The following is a 27,185-nucleotide window of genomic DNA, read 5'->3' as shown; positions in this document are numbered from 1 at the left end:
GCCTATCTAGTCATGTCAACTATAGACAGATACCTGTGGTGACTTGGTTACTGTAACTGAGACTGAAAGTTGTTTCAAGTAAAGAGACTCCAGAAACCTACAGCGAGATTTATCGCTGAAGGACAAAAACGACTAAATAAACATATATACAGTATACTAACTCTGAGTATATCTCCTACATGAATAACAATGACATAAATGTGTGATATTTGACCAAAGTAAAATGATGTATGAGCTTCAAAAACAAAGGATATTTATTATATAAATTTTTTTGCCACATACATGCGGTGTAATATTATTTATTATTATTGTTATTATTATTATTATTAGCAGTTTCTTATATTTTTTGTGAATCTTCTATCCTTGGAGCTCCACCACCCAATTGGGTGATATGCTTTTTATCTTGGATTTTAATGTGAGTGTAATGAATAAATTGTGTGCTTTTTACATCAAAAAACGGTATTTGCACTATCTTCGGTTTCTTCAAGCCCTTTTAGGAATTTGGTCCTACCTAAGAATAACCTTGAGACCAACACCCTTTTGTTATGTGCTTTAACAAAAAGTACCTTGAAGAAAATAAAATTACTCCAATCACCTTGAAATATTGCACCATGTTTTTCTCTGTTTGAATTTCTTTAGAAACCTTGGATCTACAGTTTATTCTGTTCACTTCCAAAAATAACAGTTATATGGACTTTTAAAACATCGGTGTAAGTTTTCCTTTTATTTTCGCCAATGGGCAACACAACTATTGTTGTTTCTTTACCTGGCTCAAGGGTGGCCAATGCCACTAGTACCAGAAACAAGAAGAAATCAGTGAACAAAGTACTGTATGTTTATGTGCACATCCAGAGTATAAAAGTGACTATAAGTACTTTTGATATATATAGCACAATTTCTCCAACATGACTCAAGGTGCTTGAGTCCTATAAAACTTGCATGTACTTGTATCTTTCAGTGAGTATGGTACTATATTTTATAATGTACAAAAAAAAGGTACAAAAAAAAAAAATCACTGCCTATAGAGTATGTAAATAAAAATGCTATGCCTATGTTCCGGACCGTAACCTCTGGCATTACTCCTGCTCATTATACCTACAGAGCGTAATATTAGTGGGTATATTTATTAACCGCCAATTTGAATCAATCTTGATCAATTTCATCCCAAATATTTTCGATCTTAATCAAATTTTGGACTTCCAGTGTTATAACACACATTTACCAATATATTGTAAGGCAATGACCTTTTCATGTGATTAAGGGAATGATCTGGGAAGGGTAAATGAGGCAAGGAGAGTTATAAATACCTATAGAGGCAGGTTATGGCAGGGATCAGGGTACCCAAGCAGCATAGAGTACTGATGTCTGACTACTGTTGTCAAATTAATGTGGAAAGCTTAAGGTGTCTAATCAAAGCTTTTAGATGAAACAAAAGCCATCCATGGGACTTGTTGTTAGAGGACAAATAAATGTCATTGAATCAACCACCAACAAGTAAGCAATTCCCTTTGTTATAGCAGGAACACACTAGGTGATCCCCACTGCCACCAATATCAGAGGCATTGGTGACCTGCCACTTGCCCCGATACCAGCGGTGGTGAAAGGGGTGTGTGTGTGGGGGGACGGGGACAATGCTGCATTCTGCAGCATGGCCCTTGTTAATGATCCTCTCCCTCATCTGTACATGCACAGACAACGGAGGGGGTCAAAACGACATGCAGGAGTGAGCATCAGCAGTCAGGCAGGGTACAAACACTGGGCAATATAATTAACGATATCGCTCAGATGGGCTAATTTTTGTAATAAAGTTCAACAAAAATTAAAGAGCTGCTTTGATTCTATTTCAGAAAATAGCAATATAACATGCATAACAGCAAGTTTGCATGGGAAGACTTTTACACTCTTTGGGGGTCATTCTGGTTCATTCACTCGGATGTGAATTTGCATCCTTGTGAGTGAACCAGATCCAGCCTTGTGAATGGTGGTACACCGGCCCACCATTTGAAAGGTGCGTTCCTTCGCAATGGCTGTGAATGGATGTTTTACATAAACATCCATTTGCATGTCAGTGGGAACCCCCCGCATCTTTCTTACATATGAGGTGCACTCATATGTAAGGCTGCTCTGCGCAACCTTACATATGCAAGTACACTCAGGGGGGAAGTGGGCGGGCAGCTGACATCCGGTGATGTCAGATGCTAGCCCCCTGCTTGTGGGTCACTGCCCCATTAGCATGAGATCAACCAGCGTCCTCATTTAAACGCCCATGAAACGCAGGGAATTCCCATATGCTGATGGGCCAGCCAAAACCCCCCACCCACCCTCCGGCCGCAACAGTTTGGTCGGAGTGGGTGCACGCACCCAACGCATGCACTTGCACAGAAATGGGTAAACACTAAACATTGGCCGCGTGAATAAGTCCATTATCTACTGCAATCTTTAATTACACAGATGAAAAACATTCAACATTTGTTTGGAAAATAATATTTAATATAAAATGTACAGTACAATGATCATAATAATATAAAAACTGTTTGCAGCAAAGTCTTTTAAAGACCAATAATTTATAAAAATGAGACAAGGACTGTAGTGATTTTTGTCTCATGGGTAGATTACAAATATAAAACATATGCAAAAAGCATCAACCATTGACATGTTTTTCTGTTGCTTATTAGTTCATATTTCTCAAAGCCCATATCGGAACTGGGATGGGTTGGCCTTCCAGTTTCTAGATGAAGTCATTTAGAAGTCATTATAGAAAAATTATATTTTGAATGCAAAATGCTCCTACTGTATAAGATAATATAGGGCGAAATGTAATAGGGTGCGATTTTATCGCACCCTATCGCACATTTAAAAATGTACTTTTCTGTGTGTGTTTTATTTTAACATTCTTTTTACAGGTAGACTACAGGTCCCAGTGGGCCCATTAATGCCCCGCATGCTGGGACTTGTGGTTCGCCAAGTCCCAGCATGGGGGGGAGGCCTGCTGGCACTTGTAATTTACCTGTATAAAGCAATGTTTGGTATGGATGTTTTATCCCTATCAGGCCGGCGTCCACAGCCCATGGACACCGGTGACAGCCCCGGGCTTCAGCCTTATTGGGAAGTTCTCACTCCCCCAGGTACTCTGTCCAAGGCTGACCAGCCATGGTGCTCATGGTACGGCCGGGGGACCTTATGTAAAAAGTGTCCCCCGGCTGTGGCATGACACGCGGGCTGTTGGAGCCCAGTGCTGGTTCCAAAATACGGGGAACCCCCAGAGTTTTTGTCCCCTGGAACCAGGACCGGTCCAAGAGTCCAGGGCTGGTTTCAGAGATACGGGGGACCCCTACACTTTTAGTCCCCTGTATTTTTGTAACCAGGTCCAGCTCAATGAGCCCGGGGCTGGTTATGCTCAGGAGGGGGACTCCATGCCATTTTTAAAGACAGAACCATGCACAGATCTCAATGATCTGTGCATGGTTCTGTCATATTCGCCTGTCAGAACCTGGTCTATTTTTGGGCGATTTTTTGGTAACATTCACCAAAAAATCGCAGCCTATTACATTTGTGAATTGTATACTTTATAATGGGAAAACATCTGGATGCGAATTGAAGTGTGACTCAAAATGTGCGAATTCGCAGCAAAAAGTGCAATTTTTTTACCACTACATTACATGTGCGATTTTCGAAAAATGTACGATTTCGGATGTTTTTGGCGATTTAATCGCAAAAGTCACAAATTCAGACCCTATTACATTTCCCCCAAAAGCTCAATTTCAATAGCACAATGATAGTTCTATTTTTCTGTTTTTCGTATAATAGAAGCAATTTTCATTTTTGCGATCATTTTTCTTTAAGTACTGTAATAATGGTACAGGAACATGACCGTTATCAAAGGTTAAGGATAAAAATAATTATCTTCAAGCAAAGAGCAAAACACATATTACTGTAGTATGTGTATAATATTAATACTTCTTTGGTAGTAAGGTGCAGATTGGGCCAATGTGATACTGTATCATTCAGAAACTTTAAGCTGTAAATAATGTGATTGAATGTTATAATTTCGTTGTACATAGCTGTGAATCTGTGCTCTTCATTTAGGGGGATGGCAGTTTACATAATCTCTGGATTTATGAAAATCAGATATTTCTGGTGGTATTATAAAACAAAGGTTCACCAACTACTTAATGTTAACTGGTTTATAATAAGATCCAAATAAATTACCTCATTTTTCTGCAGCACCTTGCTGTCCCAGCTACTGTATGCATTAGCCAGATCTGAATTTAGACCTATTGGAGTGCTATGCAGGATACCGGTTTGGCTCCCACTGGTTTTTGTCTGGTTATGCGCCCCGTTGGGACACTTCGGCCCTAAGCAGGCACCTGTGTTGCCCTGTGAGAAATCCAGCACTGGCAACAGCCTCTCATGCATGTTAATTAATGCATGGTTCCAGCGATCCACTAATCAAAGATCAAAGTACAGTACAGTATGGTGCAATTTCACTACTCTGATTGGTGGGTGGCCAGTGTCATCCAATAAGCAGTGTGCTCCTTGTCATGACCGGAATTGCTTGGTGGACCTGGTTCCTGAGATCCAAACAGGGGAAACTAGGCTGTGACTTTCATTATGTTTAAAACAATCAGAGTGACTGATTAGGACCCTCTTCCTCTCTTGGCCACCAGGCACATTGTTTGGTCTCCGGCAGCCCATTTGAAAACATTAACATTTTTGAGATATGCCTGCCAATGCTTTGGGACAATTTGTCCACTGGATGTATATCTATATCTTTAGATTACATTTTATTGTATGCAGACTGGTATACTATTTATTCAAACAATATGATCATTTAGGAAATGTCCATTACAATTCTTGATACAGTATACTTTGCACTTGCATGGCAGTCATGGGCATTTTACCTGTATAGTTACTTTTTCTTTGTCCTAATATATATGTATATAGGTTGTTTTGGTGTCACTGCCTAATATATTTTTGGCTGTGCATTTATAATAACCTGCATCTCTCTTTGAAGCGTGTTGAATAACTAATGTCCCCTGAGGATGAAGAAATTTGTTTCCGTACAAGCGAGACTGTGCTCCTGAGGTTAAGTAAGATTTATCCGGAAGCTGCCACGTTATTTCAGCTTTTGGTATGCCAATTGACATGCAGTTTAACTGAACAGAGCTTCCTGGTCTTGTATATATTACAGGTGCAGGGCTAGTAGTTATACGTGGAGGATATGCTATAATTATCACAGGAACATTCATTGTGGATGAACCATATTCTGTTGTTGCTTTGCATTGATAGCTTCCTCTGTCGTAAACGGAAGTCTCTCTTATAACAAGGGAGCCATTTTGTAACAGAGAAATGCGACCTTTAACCTGAGGACCATCAATCACCACGCCATTAGGCAGTGTCCAAGAGATATGAGCCTTTGTTTCTCCTTGTGTGGTACAGTACAGTTGTAAAGTTTCCCCATTGATTATACTCACTAAGTTATTATAATTGTTATTTATTTGTGGTTTACGCCCAATTTGCAAAGTCACCAGACTGTCAGCGGAGCCAGCAATGTTTACAGCTCTGCAACGATAAGTGCCTCCATCGCCAACTGCTGTAGTACCAATGTGTAATGTACCATCCTGTTGGTGAAACATTCTGTGGAGGTGATTACCACTGCGAATCTCTGTTCCATTTGGAAGAATCCATATTGTTTCTGGCTGTGGAGAGCCTACAGCTGAGCAGTTAAGTTTAACAGACTGTCCCTCTGCCACAACAACATTTCCATTGTCACTGTTAAATTGAGGTTTCACTGCTGGCTCCATAACTGTTAACTGTACAACTAACTTGGCTTCTCCCCCTTCATTCCTTCCAATGCAGACTAATTGTACAGAGTCTGTTTTCCGTAAAACTTTAATGTCCAGAGTTCCATTCCGGTGAACAGTAATTCTGTTGCCGTAGTAAGGTGCAGGAAGGATTACTCCTTCAGGAAAAGCCCACATAACACGTGGTGTTGGAATTCCTTCAGATTTACAGTCTATCAATAAACGTGTATCTTTCATTGCAGATTCTTTTATGGACATTATTTTATTGGAGTAACCATTGATTTTAGGTGGGAGAACATTGACCAGTATATTAACAACTTTCTTGTCCTCCCCACCGTTGTTTTGTGCTAGACATGTATAGTTCCCACTATCAGATCGTTGAGCCTTTTGGATAAGAAGAGTCCCATCTCGGTATATTTGATACTTTTCTGATGAAGAGGGAATGGGGCGATTTGCTGGGGAAAACCATGTTATTTTTGGAACGGGCTCTCCTTTCGCTTCACATGAGACAGTGATGACATCACCATAGGGCACATTTATAACTGAGTAAGTCTTGTTTTTGATAGCTGCCTTCTCTGCCACCACTTTGACACTCACCCGCATCTCATCTTGTCCAATTTGGTTTACAGCATAACATGTATAGTCACCTTCTTCTTTCATTCCGATTTCATTGAGAAACAATGTACCGTTATTAAATACAACATATCTTTTTGATCGTGCACCACTGTCGTCTGACTGCATAATGTTGTTGATCATACTTCCATCTGGGAGGCTCCATGAAATTTCAGGATTTGGAACACCAGTAGCAACACAATCGACCTTTAGATCTCCACCATATCTGACTTTGTGGTCAGCATCATTTTTATATTGAATCTTTGCAGGTTTCATCATCACATTTACTTTGAGAACCAGGTAGTCATCTCCAAGCTTATTTCGGGCCATACACAAGTAGTCCCCTGCATCTTTTTCGGTAACCGTATAAATGATCAGTGTTCCATTTGCAAAGGTCTTGATTCTGGAGTCAAAGCTGTTTGATATAAAAACATAAATTTGACATTATTAATAGATTGAAGTATTTCCCATAACAATAATCATTTTTAATTAAAAATTTTTTGACAAGTAAACTGTGAAAGCATAACTTTGATATACACTCTTTAAATTGCTTTTTTCCCTTCTAATTCCACACATTTGTCAATGGAGATGGAACATAAATCATGCAATGCACAATGCTCAGTTCATCATGGTCTTGCTTTCTTTCTGCCTTTGCAAACATTTCATTTCCTTATTCCAATTCTGTGTTCACCTACTTCTGTGATCTTTCATAAAGGCCATAGCCCCATAACTTTCCACAATTTTATAACTGAACAGCCAATCAATTCCTATGACATTGCAAAACTCTTTTATCTTGCATTATATTAGGAAGCTGCTACAGGTGCAGGAACATTATATATGAACACCGTTAAAAAGAGATCAAATCCTGCTGTGCTTATTAGTCTTTAATAATAGAGGAGAACTTGAGAACTTTAAAGTTATTTGACAACGGTTTAAGCCAGATGGAACCCAATTATGTGCATGCAAAAAACTGTGATATTATCTTAACAAAAATGATGTCTGAATTTGCTGAAATCAATATAAAGCCTTTATCCTGTTTGATATATTTTATATGCTTTTATTTTTTACTCTTCTATTTGGCCTTGTCAGACAATTACAGATGTGCATTTAGATTCCACTTTCCAGTTTGTGATAAGTCCTTGATGTAAGGACCGGTCATTTTACACCTGGTGGGAAATCACAGGGCATATTAGTGGGAGTTCTTCTGTTACCAGGCAACCGGAACGCCGGATTATTACTGCGTCCTGGGTTTCCTAGTTCCACACTCTCTGCATGGCTGCATAAGGGCACTTATCACTAATTAATTACCTGCCTGTAGCTAAATCCCCTGTTATTGGTGAGTGTGTGTTTGTTTAAATAGGTTTCTGGCTCACACCTTCCAGAAGTTCGTTAATTAGTGTCTGCACTTTGCATTCTCCCTGGTACTGCTCCTGTCTTCTGATTTTCAGTGGATACTACCTCCATTAGATATTGCCTAGAATCCTCTCTGCCCAATCTGCTGCCAGTAAAGCTATCTGCAATCTCTCAGCACCTGCACAGTGAATACAGGAATTGCAATCCTTTACTACTGCAAGCCTGAAGAGCTGACCTGCAATCTGTACCAAAATATTGGGCTTACAGTCCTTGTCATACTGTACCTGAAAGTTTGGCCTTCAATCTCCCAACCTTTGTTCATCAATATTAACATGCTGCTTCCCAGCCCATGCACCTCTATTGCCTGGAGTTCTTCACCATCTGATATTCCACAGCTCAGTCTTATCTTTCTGGTTACCTCATTTCTGTTGTGTCCTTGTGACTCTAGTCAAATCAGTAACGGGGGACCTGGGCAGAGCGCTGCGTCCTTCATGTCGATCGCAGCAATGTATATGTCCCCTACAGGGGCCCCTGGTGAATACCCCCGACATGTTAGACTCCACGCCTCAGCCGTGGGTTTAGTCAACTACCAGGTATTGGTTCTGACACACCTGAACTCTGGTATTCCCAACAATATTGTAGTATAGCTCATGCATAGAACACTGCTGGTGATATCGGACTGTACATAATGATAAATATGCACCTGTCTGTGATACCGGACTGTACGTAATGATAAATATGCACATGTCTGTTTTCAAATCTAGAGATATTCTCCTTTTGCAAACAGAAATAGGAATATCTAAATATGTCTGCCTGTAATTGGCATGTCTTCATCGGTCTCTACTAGCTGTCTCTTACACCTATATGTGTTTATGTTTGTCCAGTCTGTTTCTTTCTCTGCTGTGTGACTTTGTTGGTTCTATCATCTATGCACAGTATTTCTGCTTACCTACTGGGGCTGCCTGTCCTGTCTGTTTCTTCCTGTGCTGCATACATACATCTATTGTTCTTCGTGTCTCTATAGTTTGGAGTTCCAGGTATGTGTTAATCTCTGTTTGTTTGTGGTGTCTGATTGTTTAATCTCCCACTGTGACCACTGAGGAACATGTATAGGAACATGTATATTTGTCAGACCGTTCAGACATCTCAAATGCTCCCTGTTTAGGCCATAAAGTCCTAACTTAAGGACTCTGTCCCATCATCGCTTATGTGGATAGCTGTGTCCCATGTTGAGAAAGTTGTAATGACCTGGTCACTGTTGTACTGTCTAGTAGAACAGCAGTGATAAGTGCCATAGCCACTTCTCATGCATGCACTACACAATGTGACAATTCCCTAAACTTAAAAGGTGTCGGATATGCTGTCTGTCTGTTTAAGGCTTGTTTGACTAGGATCTGGGCACTTTTAATACCACCATTCTTCATCTCATGTTAGTTTGCATGTAATATTCTAAAGTGGACTGGAACAGAGCAACATGTAACTGCACTCATAAGTGTGCTGATCTTATAGGATGAAGTGGCCAGTTCACTTATGTGAGGCCAGAGCTGCATGTAGTGATAGGGGGTAGGGCAGTGTCATGATTGGTGAGGAGAGCAGAGGTAAACAGGAGCAACAGACAGATAGAGGAGTAGATGAGCAGGATTCCCCAGCAGCACAGGAGTCTGTCAAACTGATGTAGGAAGGCTGTCATATTAGTTGCGCCTCTATACAGGGCTGCCAACCAGACCCTCTCCATGAAGGAGAAAATGCTCTGTTCCAGGACTTCCCTGGTAATGTATGATTGCCATCACCTGTGGGGAGCTAGGTAGTTGATAAGAAAGGCGTGTGATACACAGGTGATGGCAATCAGGGCCGGATTAACAATGGGGCTGATGGAGCTACAGCTCCAGGCCCACTCTCCAAATAGGCCCATTTTGTAGCTGAGGATCAGGGCTTTCCAACGAGCCCAGCCCCGTGTCGCTAGCCCCCCGGGAACCAGAGATACCGCCAGGCAAACCTGGAACGTTGTCCCCATAGGATAACATGGGACCCGCTAATTCCGACCTCCACCCGGTTCCAACGGCTGTCAGTTCCCACTCCGGCATTACAGAAACTCGAGGTTGATCTCAGTCGAACCCAAATCGCTGGGCCTTCAATCTGATACCTGGTGCATATGGGTTCATTGGTACTAGAGATATTGTGGGTAAACCAAATTTTTTTTTCATTTCTAAAATGTAATTTCATGGCTGTTCATGTTGTTTGAGGTCAGAATTCTCTGGAACCAAATGGCCCAGTTTCACGGGACCAAAATCATTCGAAGCCTACATTTAAATGGGTCAGTTGGTTCCGAAGATATAGCTGTTTGTTTAAAGGGGGCGACGGTGGTTTTCTCTCCCCCTCACACCAGAAAATGCAGGGATTAGGCTGGTGTAAAAGGGGCTAGTCCGAGAATGTCCTTGCATGATCCTGGGATCATATTCCCGGGTAAGTCCCTGCATTTTCTGGTGTGAAAGGGGTATTATTTCAAATAGCCGGGACATGCAGTGCTCTGAATACAGCCGGGCAGCCCCCTGCTCTCTGCCCGGCTGTCAATCAGTGCCAGATTAAGCCTTTGGGGGGCCCGGGGCACTTTAGACAGGGGGACCCCCTTGCACTTGTCATTACTGGCCACAAATTGCATGAGAGAATATTATACTGTCAAAACACAGAGTAAAGACAGTATAAACTTGGTCAATGGGTAACTGCTTACTCTGTAGGACTGTAGGAGACCTCACAGTGTCAGTGCCTCTGATTAAAAACCCTCCCATGACTAGGCTGCTGCTGCTGTCCTCCATAGGCCTGAGAAGCATGAAATGAGCTCCACCAATCAGAGCTCAGCATAAACCTCTCAGCCTCTGCCTTCTTGTGCAAAGTGTCATACGACTTAGTCAACTCCCAGTAATGCACTGCACACTTGTGCAGTCAGTGTGCCTTGGCTCCCGATGCTCAGCACCATTAATCAATGTCACATTGGCAGATAGGTGAAGCTGCAGCACTACCCCACTCCCATGCACCAAACCTTTATCTAAAAAAAATAATAATAATGTTTTTGTTAAAAATACATGCCAACCACAGGGGGCCCCTAGCTAGAGGGGGCCCATGGGTACTGACCCCTTTTGCCCCTGCTTTTATCTGGCCCTGCTGTCAATGGCTGTCATTTCTGCCCCGCGGTGGCTGTCCCCCAGTTACCGCGAGCATGTATTCCCCCTTGGTAATGAGCATGTAATCCCACATGGCAACGAGCATGGAACCCCTGGCAATGAGCATCGAACCCCTGGCAATGAACATGTAGGTAAGCAACACTTATGTAGCATCATTTTTAATAGGCATTATGGTTTTTGGCATAATACCTAACGGACATTATGGTGTGTGGCTTAACATGTAATGGGCATTATGGTGTCAATTTTTAATGCGCGCCAAATGCCCCTGTTTATGGAGCATATTGTGCATTTTTGCTCAATCTGTTTGGTATAGTGCAGGCATGTCCAAACTATGGCCCTCCAGCTGTTGTGAAACTACAAGTCCCACCATGCATTTCCACAGTTTTGCTATTAGGGAATGCTAAAACTATGTCAAGGCATGCTGGGACGTGTAGTTTCACAACAGCAGGAGGGCCACTGTTTGGACATGCCTGGTATAGTGTGCATTTTGGCTCAATCCATGTGGCAAAATGTGAATTTTGCCTTAATCTGTGTGGCATAACGTAAATTTTGACTCAATCTGTTTGCCATAGTGTGAATTTTGGCTCAATCGGTGTGAATTTTGGCTTATTCCATATGTCATAATATGTAAGAGGCAAGTACAGTATAAGGGGGTTACTATTGTGTTACATGATTTATATAAGGGGTATACGGTGTGGAAACTTTAGGTGACCACATAAAAGGTGCTGAAATGTTGTCTACCAAGTTTCGGCTTTCAGTATTTTTTTTATGACTGGAGTGCCGCCTCACCCCGCAAGTATCTGAGGACATCGGCATCCTGCGGGTGTACCTTTGGAGGGCACCTGCCAATATATCTCCATGCATTCTTCTTATGCCAGCCCCCTGCCTTTTCCAGGCATATATAATTAGTTGAAAGCATTTACACAAATAAAGACACACCCATGAGCAGACCACCCAACCAGAACACTGGTCACGCCCCCCACATTATTGCGCATAATAGGCCCTTGATCATTTTCAGCTCCAGGCCCATTTAGACCTTAATCTGGCTCTGATGGCAATCATACATTACCAGGGAGCAGGTAGGCAACCCTGCCTCTATATGAATTTGCTTAGCAGCTACATTGTTTATTTGTTGACCATGCCTTTCTTTTACAATACATTTGCATTAATAGGAGATACAGGACTTGAAATACTTTGCTTCATTACACTATATCTTAAAATATCTATGTTTTGAAAGAAGGCCTCATTTACCAAAAAATGAGTGAGTTTGTTTTCCCCCCTCTCATAATTACGAGTGTACAGTTTCTCTTCCCAGCATACAGGCAGCTCACAGGTGTGACTCTGCTATCTCAGTGTGCCTTAAGGTGCCCATACACGTTGCGATTTTAGCATGTGTTTTGAACTTTTAAAGTTCAAAACGTTTTGCATTGGTTAGAATCGCACCGTGTACCTGCAGGGCTGCTATGCGATGCACGTCCCCGCGGGTACAATATTGTATAAACACAAAAAGTATGTGCAGACAGTACTTTTTGTGCTACATCGCATCACTTTTGTAGTATATGCGATGCGATTATTAACTTTAGAGAAAGAAAAGAGGCTAAAATCGCATCACATCACACCCGCACAGTACAGTACATCGCATCGCATCCCCTACAAGTGCCAAAATCGCACGGCACTTTGAAGTACAAAACGCACAGCACATAAAAATCGCAACGTGTATGAGCACCTTTACTTACTGTACAGTATATTGTTAGAAGACAATAAAGATTGGCTTAGCTGTGCGGTTATGGTATGAATGGTCAACAGTCAATAGTTCAACCACTAATGGTCGACAGGCAGAAGATTGACAGATGAAAAAGGTAGATATGCATTAGGGCGACACCATGAAAGGTTGACCTGAAAAAGGTCGACATGAGTGTTTCACCGTCTCTTTGTACCACTTCACTTGCCATGCTTCAGGCATGGTACCTCTCTGCGCTCGGCACACTCTGTTTAGTTTTAAGGAATTGTGGGGCAGATGTATTAGGCCTTAACAAGAGATAAATGCAAGGGTGATAAGGAGAGATAAACGTCCAGCCAATCAGCTCCTTACTGACTTTTTTCAAACACAGGCTGTAACATGGCAGTTAGCGGGTGATTGGCTGGGTGTTTATCTCTCCTTATCACCCTTGCATTTATCTCTTGTTAAGGCTTAATACATCTGCCCCAATAATATCTCTATTATAATCTAACTCATGTCAATCTTTTTCCATGTCAACCTTTTTCGTGTGGACCTTTTCATTGTATCGACCTTTTGACCATATCAACCGGATGCATGTCGACCTGTTACCTGTCGACCAATAGTGACTGTCGGCCTAGACATGGTCGACCTAATGACCGGCTGTGTATGCCTCTTTCATACTATAGTTGCTTCCTTTCCAAATAGCTAAGAAAATTCCATGCATAGACATGGTTAGTGGCAGTGGAGGTCCAAATGCTATGGGTGATACAGGTAGCTATAGTCTATCACTCACATACTGTAGCTAGCTTCTGTGGCCTCTATATCCTAATGCTGACAAATCTAAAAGACATGTCTAATATATTAATAAATTGCGGCTATAAAATACATTGAATTATCCGAATGCATTTAACTCCACATCCACACACACCACTGCATTGTTATATAGCATTGCACAAAGCATTGCTGTAGCTCATGATCTGTCAGCTACTGTATCTCAACAGCTCCATCATTTTCTTTTTTAACTCAGTAACTGATGCAAAACGGGTTCCCTTCAGTACAGATTTGACTTTAGGGAAGTCACACTGTGCTAGGTCTGGCAAATACTGTATGGAGGTTGTTCTAGCACTGAACAACTTGAATTTGTTCCAAAATGTCTGTACAAATTTGCTTTGGATATTCTCTCTGTTCAGCAGTGAGAAACCTTGGAACCATCTTAACAAATCTTTCCTAACAGTTTCCTTGTCGATGTTTACCATTACTGCTATCATTCAAATACGGAATTACAATTTTGCAATTTATTTTTTACTAATCCTCATGAACATCACTATATATTTTGTGGCACTCAATCACACGTGCACGTGACATACAATCTGCCCTATAAATTTGGATAGGAGCTGAAATATTTGTGGGCATTTTGTTCAGTTCAACAAAAAAATAGTTGCTCTACTTTTGAAATAAGCCTTTTTTTTAAACACAATTTTAGAGGACGTTGTATGTTCAATCCCGAATTTGACTGTCGAGACTGTCAGTTTTGGATCTGTTCCGACTGGAACTCAACAATCGGTATTCAATGTTCCGACTGTAAAGCATGGAATGGCCACATTTTGTCAGAAATGAACGCTAAACTGTCGGACACAGATGCGAACTAGAGAAGTAGTGGCTGTTTCCAACAATTCAGATTCAAATTTAAATAAAGCCAAAACTGAAAGCCTTCAATACTGTCAGAAATGGCAGCATCGATTAGGCGAGTGCCACTATTTCCGCCGGCAGTCAGGATTCTGATGGTCGTTTTTCCAACATCGGAATCCCGACTATCAGTATCCCGACAGTTGGAATCCTGACTTACACAGGCTATTTACCCTTGTGTGTCCATGAACCCCATAGAGGGAAAATAAAATAGGTGGCTAGCGCAGCTCACCACTGAGCCCGCAGCATGGCAAACACACTAGCCCACAAGGGGCTTGAATGCGCTCTCCTCTCTGTCGGGTTCCTGACCGTTGGGATTCCGATGTCTGAGAAACAACCGTCAGAATGCAGACGGTTGGTAAGGTATACCATACCCAAATAGTGGTAAAGATCAAAGTCCCCTAGGACTGCAAACTATCTGACTGTGTGAGAGGGTTGAAACTTACTAAACCTTATTGGTATGGTCCTGGTCAATGTTTCCCCACTCTCGTTTAATGCATGCAGCATGGTTTACTTTTTTACAAACCCATTCTTGTTATTTAATAGTCAAACCTCATAAATTCAGTGTAATCAAAATATTTTCAAATATGTTAAGAAATGAAATATTAATGAACCCTTATGGTGCCGTTTGAAGTTTGTGTAGAAACTGGAAGCATAGACTAGCTGTAACATGCAAAAGGTTGCAAAGTGCTCACAAACATAACACAGCTGTGTATTGTGTTCTATACTGTATATGTAATTAAATCGGTTGTGCCATAGAAAGAAAGAGATTGTACTTCACCATGAAAGGCCTGCTGTCAATACCTTCTACTGCCCTAATGATACTGAAGAATGGGGGTTGTAAGTTGGGGTTCCTTAGAAAAATGTGTATTTGGTCAATCTCTGCATCATAACTAAGCTACAGTATAAACTGGCCTAAAAAAGACCTAGAATATAACAAAGGGGGTTATTCAGACCTGATCGCAAAGCTGCGTTTTTCTCAAAATGGACAAAACCATGTTGCCCTGCAGGTGGGGCAGATGTACCATGTTCAGAGTAAGTCAGATTTGGGTGAGTTATTTTGATTCTGTGCAGGGTAAATACTGGCAGCTTTAATTTTACACTGCAATGTAGATTTCAGTTTCAAGACACCTCACCCAAATCTAACGCTCTCTGCACGTTACATCTGCCCCACCTGCAGTGCAACATGGTTTTGTCCATTGTGTAACACTGTATAGGTTACATGGCCTAATATTTGTGATTGTGTTACTAAACAATAATAAAATACCTGAAGAAAGAGTCCACCAGACGTTTAGACGGGAGTCTCCACATAATTCTTGGCCATGGATCACCAGCTGCACTACAGTCTAATCGTAGAGTTCCACCATAAGATACGTCTGTTTTCTGTGGAGAGCTTGAAGTGATCTTGGCATTTAATGGGTATTTCCTTACATCTAGATGTATAAGTCTCCTGGCTGCACCTACAACATTTGCTGCTATGCACTCATACTTCCCAATGTCTTTTGGTGAGGTGTTACGGATGTAAAGTGTTCCATTAGGGAATACAAATAAGTTCCCATTTGCAAACTGGGATGGACGGACCTGAGTACCGTCTGAGAGCAGCCATCGGATAGTAGGTGGAGGAGCACCTTTTGCTGAGCAGTGAATAAAAATGCTATGACTCTGAGGCAGAGAAATATTTTCCACTTTTTCTTGTTGAATTATTGGAGGCAGAGGTGATACTTGAAGCTTCACAGTTAAACTGTCAGCTCCTGCCACATTACTAGCAATGCACTTGTAGATTCCTCGGTCAGGAAACGTCACTTCTTTAATGGATAAACTTCCATTAGCAAGAAGTGTTATGCGAGACTCTGTTGTAGAAATAGTCTGTATTATTTTCCTATCAGGCAGTATCCAAGAAATATGTGGCGAGGGTATACCACTGGCATTACAGTCCATTGTAATTGTATCTCCAAGATATATCAAAGTATCCTTGAAACGAGATAACAACATTTTTGGTTGCTGGGCAACTACTGCCAAAGTAACAGTCATCTTGTCAACACCATGTGCATTTTGTGCAGTACACATATATTGCCCATGGTCCTGAAGTTGAAGTTTCTGTATATGTAATGTGCCATTATCCAGGACTTTAAATCGCTGTATTTTGGTATTTGATGACATCATGGCCCCTGTTGGAATCATAAGAAGAACAATGTCAATAAAAATATAACGTATGTATAATTATCCTGTATACCATGTCATGATAACTACAATTCCATACACTTGTGTTAACAAATGATATAGTGACAATATTTTTTTTTCAATTAAATTATCAAACTATTCTTAAAATAGCTTAAATTAACTTAATCTATAGTGGATAATTAAAAAAGCAAGTTGGGCTCCCTTGTTTGCCTATGAGGAATCTACAAGGAGTATATAGAATTGTACATGTATTTGTAGCAGGGTCCGGCACTCCCAATAACAGCTGAACTTGGATCGGTGCCTTCACAGCCAATAAATCAGCACAATGTAGTAGACAATGGCGCGGCACTCGTACCTCTGGTAATGAATTCAAACGGCAGCCAGTGAAGTTATCAACGTTTCAAATCGGTTTAATTTGTCATCAGGAATTGTACATGGATATAATTTTGATCCTTATTTTGCCATACCAAAGTTTATGCGGGAGGCAGATGGACAATCCTGTGCTATGAACCCGAGTTACTATCACATTTACAAAGTCTACTATTACTTGAGAATCTTTGACAACATTAATTACATAACACTAGTGAGCCATGCTCGAAGCAAAAGCTTTGAAAGCTAGTCTGCTACCTTCTGTGATTGTGCATGTGTGAAAAAGAGATGTAGTTTCACTCTCTGCCAGCAGATAGCAGTGTTTCAGAGACTCACAGACACTAGACATACTGTATATATAGATGATACTGGAAAAATTCTACAACTAGAAAATAAATAATTTGATTTGAGATAGAGATGGGGAAAATGGCAGAGAGGAAGATTATAAAAAATGAGATGATAAACAATAGGCAACATTGTAAACCTTTAATATTTGCTTGCATTAAGTCAGGCATGGCCAAACGGTGGTGCTCCAGCTGTTGTGAATCTACACATCCCATCATGCCTTGCAACAGTTTTAGCATTCCCTAATAGAAAAACTGTGGGAAGGCATGCTGGGACTTGTAGTGTCACAAAAACTGGAGAGCTACAGGTTGTCCAGGCCTGCATATTTTAATGTTTTTTTAACCAAATTCACTAATAGATTTATAAATGCCCAAAAGTTTTACAAGGTTGGCTGTTATTTTGCTAAATAATATTGAAACCGTATAGTAGCATAATATTACCTGTAGCGAGTTTTGTCCAAGTAATCAATGGCTTTGGTTCCCCAATACTTTCACATGGGAAAACTACATCCATTTCATATGGCACAGATACAAAGTGGAGTCCAGTGGTCATAATCCTGGGCTTGTTTTCTTGCAATTTGTTCCATATGGGAGGTGGCGGGGTGGATTCTTTAATTGTTGGAGGTCGAAGTCTTGGATTTACATTTAAATTATACCAATAGGGCTTAGCTGTAGAGACTTGCTGATTCATTCGAGTTTGTGCAATGTAAGTAGCAGTTGTAGTAGCTAAAATGTTTGGCGTAGAAGTGGTTGTTCTTATATTAGTATTGATTGTTGTTGTCCAGACTTTGTTATTTTCCCTAACAGGGGGTGAAATAGTCAAAACACTAGTTTTGGGAGTCCCAGGATTTTGAAAAGGCCTTGTTCTGTTTAAATGATATAGCACTCTTTGGTTTATGTAGTATGGATTTCCTTGGTATGGTATTCTTAATGAAGTACTTTTGCCATCAGTTATAAAATTATTTCCGAATTGTCTGTAATTAGGTGAAATTCTTTGTCCAGGAATAAATTTGTTTGGTGTCACTGGCCTTGGTCTGTACAACGGAATAACGGTTGTTGTGGTTGTTGCCGGAGTGGTTGTTGGCAAGTTTGGTATAGTTGTTTTTCTTTCTTGGACATATTGTGCTGTATATGCTGTTATTTCTGGTTTATTAGTTATTGAAAAAGGCTGGTTAGTGGTATAGTAACGCAGAGGGCCATGGGTGCCAATGTAAGGTGATCTTATGGTGCCTCTCGCGGGATTATAATATGGGGGAGCTATTGCATGATGGTAGCTATTCACTACTCGAGGTGGTTGCCGATGTTTTGAATTATAAAAGAGGCTGTTATTTAACTTTGGACCAAAGGTATTCTTAAAATGATCTTGTTTAGACTGTGAAAACATTTTGTTCTGGTTGGAAGAAAATGTATCCAGTTCATTGAGTCTTGAGGAAGGTGTGTTTGCCTGCACTATTTTTGTAGCCCTAGTTGGTACAACTTGATTTATAGCTTCTTGCTCTTTTATTCTTTTAGGGATTGAATGCTGAATAGGCGTGGTGGGTCGTGTGCTTGGAGAAGATAAATGAATGTGTGTGATAGGATTAAAAGTCTTTGTTGCAAATGGAGACATAGTCATTAATTTACCAGGGTTAGGTGTTACTTTCGCAACGAATGGTTTCCCCAGGTTACCTGTATTTTCAGAATGAACATGAAATCTTCTGTATTTATTTTCATCCCTATAAACAGGAGTTGTGGATTTGTGTGTTGTGTGTTCTGTGGATGTAGACATAGTTTGCTTAGATATATTCTTTTGTGCATAATTTATATTTTTCATGAAATTGCTAGTTGTAGTTGTTTGAGTAGTTGACATTGGTGGTTCCTCAGTAAGGAGTACAAGAGAGGGCTCTGTTTCTGTGGAATGATGTACTTCTGTGTCAACTTCGTTTACAGAATCTTGTAATCTAACTGTTGCAGGCCATGATGAAGGTGTACTTGTAATTGCGTATTTCATGGTGGTGTCTTGAGCATAAAATTCTTTAGCATAATTAGTTCTTCCATCCTGGTGTCTTGTAGTTTGAATATGAGGTGTAGTTATTGCACCTTCAGCAGGTTTTAATGTGTACAATTCTCTCTTGTTGTCTGTATTGACATATACTATATCTGTTGTTGTAACAGGAGAAGCAAGTGGTAATTCCAAGATTTTGGTAACAGTCGGCATAGTACCTGGGACATCTATCAATTTGACATTTTCTACAGTTGGGTGCAAAACAGGTTCAGTTGGTGCTAGTATAGTGGTTGGGTTTGTCATTTTCCTAGTCTGATAAAGGTTATTTTCTTGGTTGGCTAAAGTTGTGGTGGTCTTGTCTTCATCAGATATTGATCGAAGTGGATTTTGAGTAATAATGTTGAATTTATTTTCCATAGAAGACACTGTAGGAAAAATTTGGTTCTGCCGATGTCTGGGTCGATTTGGTCGGAACTTTCGTCTCCCTTGGTTTCTTCGTCTAGGATATTGAATGTAGCCATGTGTTAGAAGGGGGGTAGTTGTGCTAAGTGTTTGTGAATAAATATAAGTTGTTTTAATTGTTCCTGGGAGAGCAGATGTCAAAGTTCTGAATTTATCAATGGGACTTTTAATAGTATGTGGAATTCTTGCCGTAGTTAGGAATTTTTGTTCGATATCTACAGTGATTGTTTTAGAATCATTTAAATTGTTTATATAGACCATTTTGTCATTTTTAGTGGTTAATCCATTTTCTGTGGGATGAATATCATCCTTAGATGTATTAATTTCAACAGGATCTTCTACCAGTGGAATAGATAACATAGGGTCCACATAAGTTGTGGCTGCAATTGTTGGTAATGGTGTAAAAGTAGAACTTGTTGATATAGGTATAATGCTCTCAATGGCTTTAGAGACCATTTGATCATGTCTTGGAATACCAGTTTTGGTTGGAGATGAATGATGTTTATTAGTATTCTCTTTCACATGCATTAAGTTATCATTGTGCAAATTAATGGAATTTGGCTGCTCATTGTAGTCTGATGTAGGATATTCAGAAGCAAACTGTGTAGAAGTGATCATTATAGACTCTCCATCTGTAGCATGGTCTATAATGTCATAGTTAGGTGTTGTAACCATTGCATAATTCTCAGTTTCATCTGTTTCCACGTTGTACTCACTAGGAAGGGTTTGAACTTCAACAGAAGAAAAATGTTTATCTGAAAAGTGTTTTTGATGCGGTTTTATAGTATTTTGATCAGGAATGTGATCAGATTCATATGTTTTAATGATTTTTGTTGGATCAGTAATCTCAGTCTCTGTGTTATACATTTCTGTAAAAGGATACACCTCTTCCTCATCTGTTGAATAAATGGAGTCCTCTAAATCAACGTTCTCAAGAGTTGATATTACAGGATTCAAAGTAGATAACTTAGTCAATGAAACTGGTGGTTCACTTGTCTCTTGTTCCTCTGCAAATAAAACTTCACTATAATCATCTGACTCCTCATTAGTTACAGAGGAAACACTATAATCTGGCAGTGTAGTTAAATCCTGATATTGTCTTATAGTTACCTTTGGTGAAGAGGTTATAAATAGTAAATCATCTTCATCTGCTGATGCCTCTTCGATATTATTTGATGATTCTGTTACAATGTTCAATGGTGGTTCAGTTGTGGAAGGTGAAGTTGTAACTTTATGACTGAATGTTGGTGAAGTAGTGGCTTTTGGGATGGTTAGAAGAGGGATTTCCGTTGTCTTTTGAACATTTCTTCCCCTAACCTTTGCCAAAATACTGGCCCATTGCTTAGGATCAATTTGTTTATTTCCCACATTTATTCTCCTCCTAGATTCAAACTTTCTTCTTCCTTCTGCTATGTTACTGTCTTTATCTTTTTCTGTATTTTTCCATGAATTCATTTTTATTCTGTCTTTTCTGTTGCCTTGATTTCTAGCTGCAGAAGAACCTTTATTTTTTCCAGACTCTCCTCTATTCTCAACAACATATTTATCTGTCTCCTCTTGTATATCTCTCTCACCTGATCCTCTGTCATCATCTATCACATCATACTTGGGCTTTGTAGAAACTTTGACCACAGGATATTTTTTTATAATTTTTACTTTATTTAAATGCTCAGAGAACTTTTTGAGTATTGTCACCTGCACGCTATGCAGGTCTGTGCCATACTGATTTAAAGCTATGCATCGGTAAAGTCCGCTATTAGTGAGCTTGGTATTTTGAATCAGTAATGATCCATCAGTTAAAAAATAGGCACCACTTTTATTTGTCCCTGAATTAATAATATTATTATTTGGTAAAATCCAGTTCACCTCCGCATCAGGGTTTGCAAACGCATTGCAAGTTAAACTTAAAGGTTCTCCAATGGTTTTAGTGACCACTCTAATGTTAGTTTCAGATATGTCATTTGCTGAAGGCTGTACCACCACTCTAATGGGCAAGGCATCTGTCTCATGCTTTACTTGTGCTATACAATGATACACCCCAGAGTCAGCAAAATCTGCAGCTTTGATTACCAGCTGGCCATTAGCGGATATGGAATATCTGTTATCTTGGTCACTATGTGGGGCTTTAAGTATTGTCCCATCTGGAAGACTCCATTTAATAGTAGGAGTTTCTGATGATTTCACATTGCAGTTCAGTTGACAAACACTCCCTTTAACAACACTATATGTTGTTTTGGTGAATTCATTTCTATTTATCATGACCCAAGTATTCTTTGGATATTGTATATCCTTTGTGTGAAGAGATTGCGAGAGCTGTGTGGAGAAAGACAGTGTGACCTTCTTAGCTGTGCTCAACCTTCTGTTCAGTTGAATCTTGATAATGTTTTGCATCACCCATTCGGGATCTGCTGTTATTACTGCCCTAACACCTGTGTAATAATATGAATCGTGGTCCAGATTTTGTTTATACCTGTATGTCAATGTTGTGCTATCGGTAAATAGCAACTCTCTCTCCAATTTAACAGGAACCTCACTATAGTAAGCTATTAGTTTCCAAAGTCTTTCATAGTTTTCCCGTGTCATGGGGCACTCAAAATCCAGAACAAAGGTCATATTGATATCAATCTCTTCTGGGTGGAGTTGGTTCCAATTCATTTTGGCAAAATCTTCTGTTTTCTTTATCTGACAATCTAAATTAACCTTGTTCCCATGCTCATCAGTCATGTTTAAAATAATTTTCCCGAGAAAATCTGTATTTAACTCTAACAATTGAAGATCATTATCATTATCATCATCGTCAGAATCACTGCTGTTTATCTTCAGAGGTGAGGAGATGGTAGGGCGTACACAGGACATGTCTTTCAGACTCTGAATTTCTTGGTTCTGCAGATGTCTTGGAGTGGAGCACATTGGGCACAGCTGTCCATTTTCATATGATCGGTCTTTCTTACATTTTAATACACCTAAAGTAAAATGAAACACCATGAATTTTAATATAAAAACTACATGAGCCAATTGTTAAAAGATGTCTTATCTTGAAATACTAAAAAGAGTACACACATAAATAGAGAGACATCAAAGCAAGTGATGTCCTCAGCTTTTAAGTTAAAAAGAAAGAATTACAACGCTTAGAACTTGCTACAGCGTGATAGCGTGACTGCTATCATCACTTTACATTAAAATAAAATGATCAAACAGACTGTTACACTATGTAATACAAAGTTTATCATTAGCTGAAATTAACTTTCACAGATGTGTCCACATACGTCTATGCAATACAATTCACATTATACTGTACATTGGGGGTTATTCTGATTCAGTCGGAAAGGCACAATCTCTCTCTAATGGACAACACCATATGCACTGCAGGTGAGGCTGATGTAAAATGTGCAGAGAGAGTTAGATTTGGGTGGTGGGGGGGTGTACTTCACACTGATATTTATATTGCAGTGTAAAAATAAAGCAGCCAACATTTACCCTGCACAGAAACAATAAAACACCCGCATCTAACTCTATGCACATGTTACATCAGCCCCACCTGCAGTGAATATGGTTTTGTCCAGTAGAGAGTGATTGTGCCTTTCCAAGTGAATCAGAATAACCCCCATTGTGTGTGTGTGTGTGTGTGAGCTCCGCGTGACTCTTTAGGGTCAAGCATATTTTAATGACTTTGGCACCGATTCAGGATCACTCATTGTGATCCAAATGTGGCCCCAGCCCTGATGGTTGGGTTTGCACGTGAGCATTTATGTGCAAGTGTAAAGCCTGGCAGCGAATGGCTTTGGTGAGTTACAAACGGGCCAGGCCATTCATTGTGGGGAGGGAGGCCCGGGGTCTGCAGGGGGAGGCAGCAGCGGTATGCCCAGCCTTTTATGGGTGTCCCCATAAAAACGCTGGGTGTTCCCCTGTAGAAGAAGGTATGGCGATGCCTGCTTGGGGCGGGTGGCTGACATCACATGACATCAGCGGCTGTCCTGTCTTCAGCGAACAGTGTTGGAATTAAAAGTCAGTATAGACTGACTTTTATTACCGAAGGGGAGAGAAATTATTCGATGGTTAGCGACTATCAAATGATTCCTCTCCCCTTAGGCCGAATGCGAGGAGTAGTGTTAGCTTACACATCCCCTTTCATGGTACCAAGGTGATTTGGCGGTGAGGTGGGCAGGCATTTGGGCGAGCAGAGTTTATTGGCTCACTATGCACGCTGCCTATTAAGCCAACCTGAATCAGGCCCTTTGTCTCTTTAAATAGCATTTTTTGCAAAAGAATAGAATGAATAAGGTGCGCAAGCAGTTTCTGCTAATTAAATTGATGTGACATGTTTATATTAATGTGTGTCTGCAGCTGAATCTGCATACGAAATGCTACGCTACAGTGTTTTCCAGGAAAACACTAACATCCAATTTGTTATGCAGATACTGTACATTAACAGTCACACACTGACAATAATCATGCCACTTATCATTTTAATAAGCAGACACTGCTTGTGATTCCTAATAACTGATTCTGAGCCACACAAAATGCCAATGTTAATGGATTTGAGTTATTTATTGTTACTGCGCTTCTACAAAAAATTCCTAACACATACAGTATGGCTCACAAAGTACACTGTTTGTATGCAAAAGGAAAAAAATGTACAATGGAGACACATAGGGAATATTACTAAGATGGGAGTTCTGTTTCTGTTTCCTGGGCGGTCACCTGGAGGTGGCTATTTAAAAACACTAAACTGGTCCGTGTTATGGTGGATTTGTAAGATCATTTTTCATAATAAGCATATGCTCAATATTAATGTAGATAATACAGGGTTGCCAACCCTCCCGGAATGGCCAGGAGGATCCCGAAAATCGGGTCCCCCTCCCGGCCCCCCGGAAAGGTGGGCCACCCTCCCGGATTCCCGCAGACCCCCTTCTGCCCCTAACGTACCTGGCTGCTTTTTGGCGGAAGAGGGTAATCATGCATATTTAGCCCCGCCCTGTCACCGGAGACCCGCATATTGCGGGATTTGCATTACTGGGGGCAGGGACTGATGATGTCGCCATCAGATCCCACCCCTAAAGTGATGCTGACAGTCTCCTCTCCGGGCTTCTCACGGAGAGGAGACTGTGAAAGTCGGCAACCTCAGATAATACTGACAGAAGTTTTTTATTGCTATAATATAATTGATCAAACTGTACTCAGGGCCGGCGCCACCACTAGGCAAACCTAGGCATTTGCCTAGGGCGCCGGCCACTGGAGGGCGGAAAATGCCGCCCGGGTACCTGTCCTACCGGCGCTGTCTATTTCAATCTGGCGGCGGAGGCAGCGGGGGTCCCTGCAGTCTATTAAAAATCACGAGCGCTATCCGCCGGGCTATGCGGAAGCGCTTCTAGTGTGAAAACTCTGGCAGCACGGTGCACGCTGATCTCAGCCAATCAGCGTGCTGCCTGAGTTTTCACACTAGAAGCGCTTCCGCATAGCCCGGCGGATAGCGCTCGTGATTTTTAATAGACTGCAGGGACCCCCGCTGCCTCCGCCGCCAGATTGAAATAGACAGCGCCGGTAGGACAGGTACCACCTCACACCCCCCCCCCCACCCCCCCCCCCCCCCCCCCCCGGCACCGGGGCGCCCCCAGCCCGACTCGCCTGGGGCGCTCCGGTGCCTTGCACCGGCCCTGACTGTACTTACCATTGGATTGTTCATCCCATTCAAGCAGCCATTTTAATTGGCAGTCACAGGCCCATGGGTTGCCATGGAGATATAAATTCTCTAGCAATGGCAATGTTTTAATCATGGCAGCAGGGAGCGTTTGGATTGTGTTGTCTGATAAGTAAAGGTGCTTCAATGTTGATTGTCTAAAATAGCCCAAAAAATTAAAAGTGCAGAATGTGTTGGCATGAATTTGCTGAAGCAAATTTCCCTCTAGATGAAGTAGCCTTAAGGCAGTTAAGCCATTAAATGCATTGGGATGTATGAATCCAACTTTATTATGGTCAACATGTAATCTGGTTAAACTAGAAAGTCCATGAAATGTGTGGCTGTTAATGACTTTCAGCTTGTTATAGCTCATTTTGAAAACCTATAGGGAAAAAAAGAAAACAAAATATTTTGATTTTGAGTACAGATATAACTTGTATTTCCAAAGGTATAACATTTTATTGTACATTTTATTGTATTAATACATAGAAATTACAAAGCAGATATTGGCAATTCATGTTCAAATCATATACAGTATAAGGGCCAGATGCACGAAGCTCCAAAAGTGATACAATGGAGAATAAACAACCAACCAATCAGCTCCTGCCTGTCATTTTTCAAACACAGTCTGTAACATGGCAGGTAGTAGCTGATTGGCTGGCTGTATATCACTCTCCGTGTTATCACTTTTGAAGCTTAGTGCATCTGGCCCTGAGTGCTATAAGTATTTAGAACTATTAACAATATCTTGCAGTATTCTTTCTTTATGATCATAGTAAATGATTTTGCATGTAGTGGGAACCACCAGATTTATATTGGTGCCTAAAAGAGAAAGTTAAATGGATCCATTCTCAATCATTACACCCAAAGATACAGGTGCTGGATTAGGGACCGACATCGGAATCCCGACTGTCAGGAGCATAACGGTCAGAATTCAGACTTACACAGGCTATTTTCCCTCATCGGGGTCCACGACCACCATAGAGGGACAATGGAATAGCCGAGCCTGCAGCATGGCCAGTTGGAGCGATTGAAAGTGCTCGTTCCCCTATTGGCTCCTGACAGTCAATATTCCAATGTCGGAAAAAGGACCGTCAGAATCCCGACTGTTGGCAAGTTATACCATACCCAAAAATACAGTGGGTCTCTGAAAGCTATAGTGCTAGATGAGAGTTATTCCCACAAGGGTTATGCTTTGAGGATTTCTCTGAGGGGAATTAGTCCTACTTAAATACTACTGCTCTGATTAACTACAGTTAAATGCTCAACCTATATACTTTAAAATAGGTTACACCCTGGCATATTCAGAGAAGAAACAAATACATGCAAAATGAAAGAATGCTTAAAATAAAATTCCAGGTAGTTTTGCTTTACTGTAGACATAAAGATCGGGAAGGTTTTACTTATAAAGTCTTGCTTCATTGGAAACCATTTACAGAACCAATACTGTTCACCATTGTTGTAAAATTTTCTGCTTTCTGTAGTCTTTTTATAAGGGTGTGGTATATGGTCCAGCCAGTCGGGATCCCGACTGGCTGGACTCAGACATCGGGGTAATGACTGTCGGGAAACTGTCCGGCACCCCATTTTATCAGTACTGTATAACTATAACATGTATAATGTATATACTGTATAACTATAACATCCCCCATAGTTTTGTGACTTTTAATAACTTAAAAATGTATTCAGAAGATAAAATAAGGATATTACCTGCAGAGATCTTAGGTCTTTGAAAGCACCATTGGGAATATTTTGCACATCATTGCTATGAATTAAAAGCATCTCCAGTTTTGATAATCCTGAGAATGCATTTT

At 40.7% G+C, this 27,185-nt stretch overlaps 1 protein-coding gene across 1 annotated transcript; it reads right to left on the bottom strand.

Moving 5' to 3' along the window:
* Positions 1-2,539: 2,539 nt before the first annotated feature.
* MXRA5 (matrix remodeling associated 5) lies at positions 2,540-27,185 on the bottom strand. Its single transcript, XM_083172576.1, has 5 exons — positions 27,082-27,185; positions 25,363-25,753; positions 17,690-22,657; positions 15,622-16,522; positions 2,540-6,831 (listed from the first exon to the last, which is right to left on the bottom strand). Exons 1-5 carry the CDS (start codon positions 27,151-27,153, stop codon positions 4,926-4,928), a joined length of 8,238 nt encoding a protein of 2,745 aa, XP_083028702.1. The 5' UTR covers positions 27,154-27,185; the 3' UTR covers positions 2,540-4,925.

The sequence above is a fragment of the Crinia signifera genome, chromosome 2 (assembly GCF_055691185.1).
Source record: "Crinia signifera chromosome 2, ASM5569118v1, whole genome shotgun sequence".
Lineage (NCBI taxonomy): Eukaryota > Metazoa > Chordata > Amphibia > Anura > Myobatrachidae > Crinia > Crinia signifera.
The sequence above is the reverse complement of the archived record's forward strand: the minus strand, read 5'-3'. Positions and strand labels throughout refer to the sequence as shown.

Coding starts and splice junctions, on each gene's coding strand:
- MXRA5 (XM_083172576.1), bottom strand. CDS start 27,153: ATGCTTTTAATTCATAGCAATGATGTGCAAAATATTCCCAATGGTGCT. Junction 22,658..25,362: donor ATGGGATGAACAATCCAATG/GTAAGTACAGTC, acceptor ATTTTACTTTAG/GTGTATTAAAATGTAAGAAA. Junction 16,523..17,689: donor TTGGACAAAACTCGCTACAG/GTAATATTATGC, acceptor TGATTCCAACAG/GGGCCATGATGTCATCAAAT.